The 6678-nt window shown below is 40.9% G+C and overlaps 1 protein-coding gene across 1 annotated transcript; it reads left to right on the plus strand.

Annotated features, from left to right (window-relative positions):
- The first annotated feature begins 297 nt into the window (after positions 1-297).
- On the plus strand, positions 298-4918 carry LOC140006923 (uncharacterized). Its single transcript, XM_072049598.1, has 6 exons — positions 298-711; positions 946-2209; positions 2729-3046; positions 3326-3671; positions 3936-4068; positions 4631-4918. The coding sequence occupies exons 1-6, from the start codon at positions 298-300 to the stop codon at positions 4916-4918; spliced, it is 2763 nt and encodes a 920-aa protein (XP_071905699.1).
- The last annotated feature ends 1760 nt before the right edge of the window (positions 4919-6678 follow it).

The raw sequence follows: 6678 nt of genomic DNA on the forward strand, positions 1-6678 counted from the left end.
ATAGGGTGACACTATTTTAGGTCATAACAGTTTGTCTAGCTTGATGGCCTACTTTTGAGGCACTACACCCCTATTTTTGGTTTAAGGGATTGTTTGTATATATTTGTTAAACTTATGTGCCATACTGTTGGAGAGCACCCTAACTTGCTATTTGTATGAATCTCGGTATGTGAATATGTGTTAAGTGTTTTATTTTCATGTTGATTTTATTTACAAAAAGAAAAAAAAAGATTAAATTAATTAATTAAAATATCCTCGCTTAATTGTTTAATTTTTATCAATAGGCATAACTAGGTTATGGATCGACAAGTTAGAGGTAGAGAACGTGGGAGATCAATTAGACAACACCCCGAGGTTGGTGGTGATAGGGAACCTGAGGTCAATCAAGACCATGGTCAAGAGGGCGTGGCCGGAGACCCAGTGGCCACCGTGATCAACAGAATAACTGATGTCTTAGAGCGCATGACTGAGCACCAAGCCCTTGGACCAGTGCATCACCAAGGAGGCCCAATCGATACTGAGGATCGGGTATTAGAGAGATTCTTGAAGTTTGGACCTCCTAAGTTTTATGGAGGATCAGAACCTGAGGTAGCAGAAGGTTGGTGGGAGAGGATCTCCGATATTTTTGCAGCTCTGAATTATGCGGAGGAGAGACAAGTGGCTTTCGCAACATTCCAGTTTGAGGGAGCTGCTCGTTCCTGGTGGAACCTAGTTAGGGTTAATTGGGACAGGAACCATATTCCTAGGACCTGGGCAAACTTCAAAAGGGAGTTCAACGCCAAGTTTCTTCCCCCTGTCATTCAAGAGAAATGAGAGGATAACTTCATCAAGTGTAGACAGGGGGCGGTGAGTGTCGCCGAATATGAGATTCAATTCACGAAATTGTCCCGTTTTGCTCCTGAATTGGTAGCCACGGAGCAAAGGCGTATAAGGAGGTTTGTGCAGGGACTGAACGTGGAGATCCAGGAGGGATTAGCTGCTGTTCGGATAGACACCTTTGCTGATGCAGTAAAGAGAGTTCAAAGGGTTGAAGTTGCCAGAGCTCAAGTAAAATCTTTCCAGGCTAAGAAAAGATTTGCTCCTAGCAGCAGTCGGGAGCTGACTTATGCAAATGCTCCACCGGCCAAAGTGGGTCGAGGAACGGGTGGAGTAAATAGTCCTGGAGCACCACGAGGCGCTCTAGTGAGAGGAGTTGGGGCAAGAAGTGCCGGTGAAAGAGATACTGGAGCTAGAGGAGGACCAAGTGGAAGGGGTCAACCTAGGAAGGCCTCGCAAGGAGGTCGTGTGACAACCCCTCAGCTAACTTGTGGGTATTGCAGGAAAGCTGGCCATACCGAGGATGGATGCTGGAGGAGAGAAGAAAAGTGCTTGAGGTGCGGAAGCAGCGAGCACCAGATTGCCGGTTGTCCGAAAACACGAGAAGGTGGTACCCTGAGTGCTAGACAACCCACTTCTGGAGGAAGTAGGCCGAAGGTTCCTACCAGGGTGTGCGCCATAGACGATCAACCCCTACCTGATTCCTCGAAAGTTGTGGAAGGTACTCTTCCAATCTTTCACCGATTAGCTAGAGTACTAATTGATCCTGGTGCAACTCATTTATTTGTGAATCCAACTTTTATGTCCGAAATTGATGTAAAACCTGTTAGATTACCCTTTGATCTTGAAGTTAGGACCCCCATGGGTAATAAAAGCATAATCACTAGTCTGGCCTATAAGAACTGCGAATTCTGGGTTGGAGAGCGTAGGATGCTAGTAGATCTAGTCAGTTTGGACATAAAAGGGTATGATGTTATTATAGGAATGGATTTTCTAGCTCATTACCATGCTAAGCTTGATTGTAGAGCAAAAGTGTTAGAATTTTGGATTCCCAGGGAAGCAACCCTGAAATTGGATGTGAAAGGCAGGTTAGCATCATCTGCTATGATTTCGAGAATTCGGGCAAGGAAAATGTTGCATAAAGGAGCGCAAGGTTTCTTAGCCTTCCTGATTAATGCTCCCAGTGACCAAGTAAAGTTGGAAGATGTGCCAGCGGTAAGGGAATATCCAGATATTTTTCCTGAAGAATTAAAAACATTACCTCCAGAGAGAGAAGTGGAGTTCAAGATTGAACTAGTGCCGGGAACGGCTTCGATTTCTAAGACTCCATACCGAATGGCTCCTGCAGAGCTAAAAAAATTAAAAATTCAATTACAGGATTTATTGGACAGAGGTTTTGTTAGAGAAAGTGATTTGCCATGGAGAGCACCTGTTCTATTTGTTAAGAAAAAGGATGAAAGTTTGAGGTTATGTATTGATTATCGAGGATTAAATGAAGTTACAATTAAAAATAAATACCCTCTACCACTGATTGACAGCCTATTCGACCAGCTGCAAGGATTAGTAGTTTTCTCCAAGCTGGATTTGAGGCAAGGGTATTATCAGTTGAAAATTAAGAAGGAAGACATACCTAAGACTGCTTTTAATACAAGATATGGACATTTTGATTTTGCAGTCATGCCATTTGGATTAACCAATGCACTGGCTGCCTTCATGGACTTAATGCAGAGAGTCTTTAAAAAGTACTTGGATCAGTTTGTAGTAGTTTTTATTGATGATATCCTAGTATATTCTAAGACTCGAGAAGAACATGCTAAACACTTGGAGATAGTTCTGCAGATCTTAAGAGAGCATAAGCTATATGCTAAATTTAGCAAGTGCGAGTTTTGGCTGGAAGAAATTTCTTTTCTAGGGCACAAAGTTTCTAAGGATGGAATTGCCGTGGATCCGGCAAAAGTTGAGGCAGTCACAACGTGGAAGCAGCCAGAAACTCCAACAGAGGTTAGAAGTTTCTTGGGTTTAGCAGGTTATTACAAGCGGTTCATCAAGGACTTTTCGAAGATTGTTGGACCTATGACAGAGCTGACAAAGAAAAATAATAAGTTCATTTGGACTCCAAAGTGCGAGTCAAGCTTTCAGGAGTTAAAGAAGCGCTTAACATCAGTTCCTGTTTTGGCATTGCCTGACGGAGTAGAAAGTTATGTCGTATACTCTGATGCCTCTAGGGAAGGTCTAGGATGCGTACTAATGCAAAAGGGTAAGGTAGTTGCCTATGCCTCTAGAAAATTGAAGCCTCACGAACAAAATTACCTAACGCATGACCTAGAACTGGCCGCAGTGGTCTTTGCCTTAAAGAAATGGAGGCATTACTTGTATGGTGTGACCTTTGAAGTTTATACGGACCACAAGAGCCTTAAGTACTTGTTCTCCCAAAAGGAATTGAATTTGAGACAGAGGCGGTAGGTAGAATTTTTAGAAGATTATGATTGTTCTATCAACTACCACCCAGGAAAAACCAACGTGGTAGCAGACGCTCTAAGTAGAAAGGCCCAAGTAGCGGGGTTAATGGTAAAAGAATGGGACATGTTAGAAGAGGTTAGTATTTGGAACCCTCACTTGGAGAGATTGAAGATTTTATTTGGGAACTTGTCGTTGAAGTCACCATTATTGGAGCGTATTAAGGAGGCACAGAAAACGGACCCTATAATCCAGAAAAAGTTGGAGAAAGTGCAAAAAGGAGAAACCCTAGACTTTAAATTAGGGTCTGAAGGAGTGTTAAGGTTTCGAGATCGAATTGTGGTTCCAGTTGATGAAAAGTTAAGGAAAGAAATTCTAAAAGAATCACATCGATCAAGGTATACTATACACCCAGGAGTGAACAAAATGTATCACGATGTGAAAGAGTTATATTGGTGGAAGGGTTTGAAAAAGGACGTGGCGGAATTTGTACAAAAATGTCTGATATGCCAACAAGTAAAAGCTGAACATCAGAAACCCTCTGGTCTATTGCAGCCACTAGAAATTCCCGAATGGAAATGAGAACACATAACCATAGATTTTGTAACGGGATTGCCTCGAAGTCAAAAAAGATGTGATGCGGTTTGGGTGATAGTTGACAGGCTTACCAAGTCCGCACATTTTCTACCTGTGAGCATGAGCTTTTCTTTGGAGAAACTAGCCAAGTTGTACACAGAAGAGATCATGAGATTGCTTTGTATTCCTATAAGCATTGTGTCTGATCGAGATCCAAAGGTTTGTTTCACGTTTCTGGCAGAAATTTCAAGAGACATTGGGGACCAAGTTAAAATTTAGCATTGCTTATCATCCCCAAACAGACGGGCAGTCAGAAAGGACAATTCAGACTTTGGAAGATATGCTGAGGTCGTGTATATTGGATTTTGGAGGTAAATGGAGTCAGTATATGACCTTAGTAGAATTTGCCTATAATAACAGCTATCACACTTCAATTCAAATGGCACCTTATGAGGCATTGTATGGGAGAAGGTGTCGATCTCCGATTCATTGGGATGAAGTGGGAGAGAAGAAAATTTTAGACCCAACGGCTATACCTTGGATGGAAGAAACTCATGAGAAAGTGAAACTAATTAGAGAAAGGTTTCAAACTGCCCAGAGTCGACAAAAGAGCTATGCCGACACAAGGAGAAAAGATTTGGAATTCGAAGTGGGAGACAGAGTTTTTCTAAGAGTTAAACCCTTGAAGGGCGGAGTAGTGTCCAAAAAGGGTAAGAAGCTAAAGCCGAGGTATATTGGACCTTTTGAAATTTTGAAACGAATTGGTAAAGTGGCGTATCAGTTGAGGTTACCTGCGAGCATGGCCAAGGTTCACAATGTATTTCATGTTTCTATGCTCAAGAAATATCACCCCGACCCAAGCCATGTGTTGCAATTGGAAGAAATTGAGGTGGATGAGTCGTTAACTTATGAAGAAGGACCGGTTAAGATTTTGGAAAGAGAAGTGAAAGAATTGAGAGGTAAGAAAATTCCTTTGGTGAAGATTCTATGGAGAAATCGTGGAATAGAGGAGGCAACTTGGGAACTAGAAGAGGATATGCAGAGAAAATACCCCGAATTATTTCTTTAGAATGTGAGAATTTTGAGGACAAAATTCATTTAAGGGGGGAAGGATGTGAGAACCTTGAAACAAAATATATATATATATACATATTGCATTTGCATTTTAGACTTTTAATAAATTTTATTTTCATTTGTTCTTAAGTAAGTATGGAAAAAAATATAATAATTCTTATGTTACAAATAATTTAATTGTGCAAAATATTAAACTATTTGAACTTTGCCAAGTTAAAATAATATTTCTTGATGTAGATTGTTTTATTGCTTTAATATTAACTCTTTGAATTCTGATCGCTAATTCTAAGTGTTAATAATGTTAAGTGTCAACGGGAACCTAGAATTAAGACGAAACCGATTTTAGGTCAAAACCCTTTATAATTACACTTAGGACGTTAAAATCTCGATAATTAAATTTTTGCAAGATTAGTATACTAGTAGGCTATCAAATTTCATTTGAGGTAAAATTTTGGAATTAGATTATTAGTGAGGACCTAAGTGGAAGGTCGGACAAGATGTTAAAAGACCAAATTAGCCTTCCTCCATCTCAAATTAACCATGCAGTCATGGAACTTCATTGGGCAAGCTTCAAATCCAAGCACTTCCATACTACCGGCTCATCCCCACTACACCCACACCACTACATCAACTCCAATTCACCACAACAATTCCATTTCCATTTCCTTCTTCTGCCGCGAACCGAGAGTGAAGTGAGAGAGAGAGCCGAGCTCTTTATTTTTTTTTTCTTTCTGTCCGTAAGCTAGAGAGAAAAGAGAGAGACTTACCGTTCTTCCTTCATTCCATCCGTGAGCTGGTGAAGAGGACCGAGAGCCAACACTTCCTCCATTTCATTTGTAAGCTTGAGCAAGGGAGAGAGAGAGAGTCGGCAAGCTGCATTTCTGAACTGTCCGAGAGAGAGAGAGAGAGAGCAAGAGGTAGTTTGTGCGAGCTATCTGTCTTCATCTTCTTCATCACTGCCGAGAACTGACCATTTCCTTCCTCATCTTCAACCACTTGTGATCAACTCCAACAACCAACACCACAGCCTGCAGTAACCGAGCTCAGACCAGCCATACCCGAGTTCCTTAGCAAGCCGAGAGGAGAGAAAAATTGCAGCTGCTTGTCGCGTGAGTCGAGCTTCAAGTTGAGGTAAATTCTGGACTTAGACTAGTTAATTATAGGTAGATGAAGTTGCTTAAGAGCATGCATGTGATGGTTGTGCAGTTGGATGATGAATTAAGTCACAGGAAAATCTGATTATGAAGAAAATGGGAATTGCCGAGAGATTGAGCTGGGAATTGCAGCTTTAATTTGTTAATTTGAGGTGATCTGAGCCTAGATGTGTGTTTAGCTAACTAAAAACTGGATGATTAAGCTTTGCATGAGGTTAATCAGCCTTGAATAAGTAAGAAAATCGAAGCGGTGCAGAATTTGCTTGCATGCAAGCCAACCGAGAAGCCTTGGATGAAATTCTGGTTGGTTGATGATTTTTTTTTTTTATGATGTCCGAACCTGGTTTTGGATTAAACTGATAGTTAATTAGTTATTTGGTCATGCATGTTGCCGATTGAGCCGTGGATGAAAGAAAAAAAAATCTGAATTTCTAGAGTTACTTGTGAGTTAAGCTGGCCGTGACTTTCCTTTATGTTTTGGGTTGAATTTCCGGTTGATTTGTTGTAAGAAGTGATTGTTTGATGCCAAGAGCTAATGATTGATGAAGCTCTTGGCCATTTGAGTAATCTTTACAAGAGTTAAATTTTTGGTGGAATTGTT

This window comes from Coffea arabica, chromosome 5e (genome assembly GCF_036785885.1).
Source record: "Coffea arabica cultivar ET-39 chromosome 5e, Coffea Arabica ET-39 HiFi, whole genome shotgun sequence".
Taxonomy (NCBI): Eukaryota; Viridiplantae; Streptophyta; class Magnoliopsida; order Gentianales; family Rubiaceae; genus Coffea; species Coffea arabica.

What these genes read in the sequence shown, in the direction of transcription:
- LOC140006923 (XM_072049598.1), top strand. Translation starts at nt 298, where the DNA reads ATGGATCGACAAGTTAGAGGTAGAGAACGTGGGAGATCAATTAGACAA. An exon ending in AAAGAATCACATCGATCAAG is followed by an intron (nt 3,672 to 3,935) that starts GTATACTATACA and finishes GATAGTTGACAG; the next exon opens with GCTTACCAAGTCCGCACATT. An exon ending in TGTCTGATCGAGATCCAAAG is followed by an intron (nt 4,069 to 4,630) that starts GTTTGTTTCACG and finishes GTGGCGTATCAG; the next exon opens with TTGAGGTTACCTGCGAGCAT.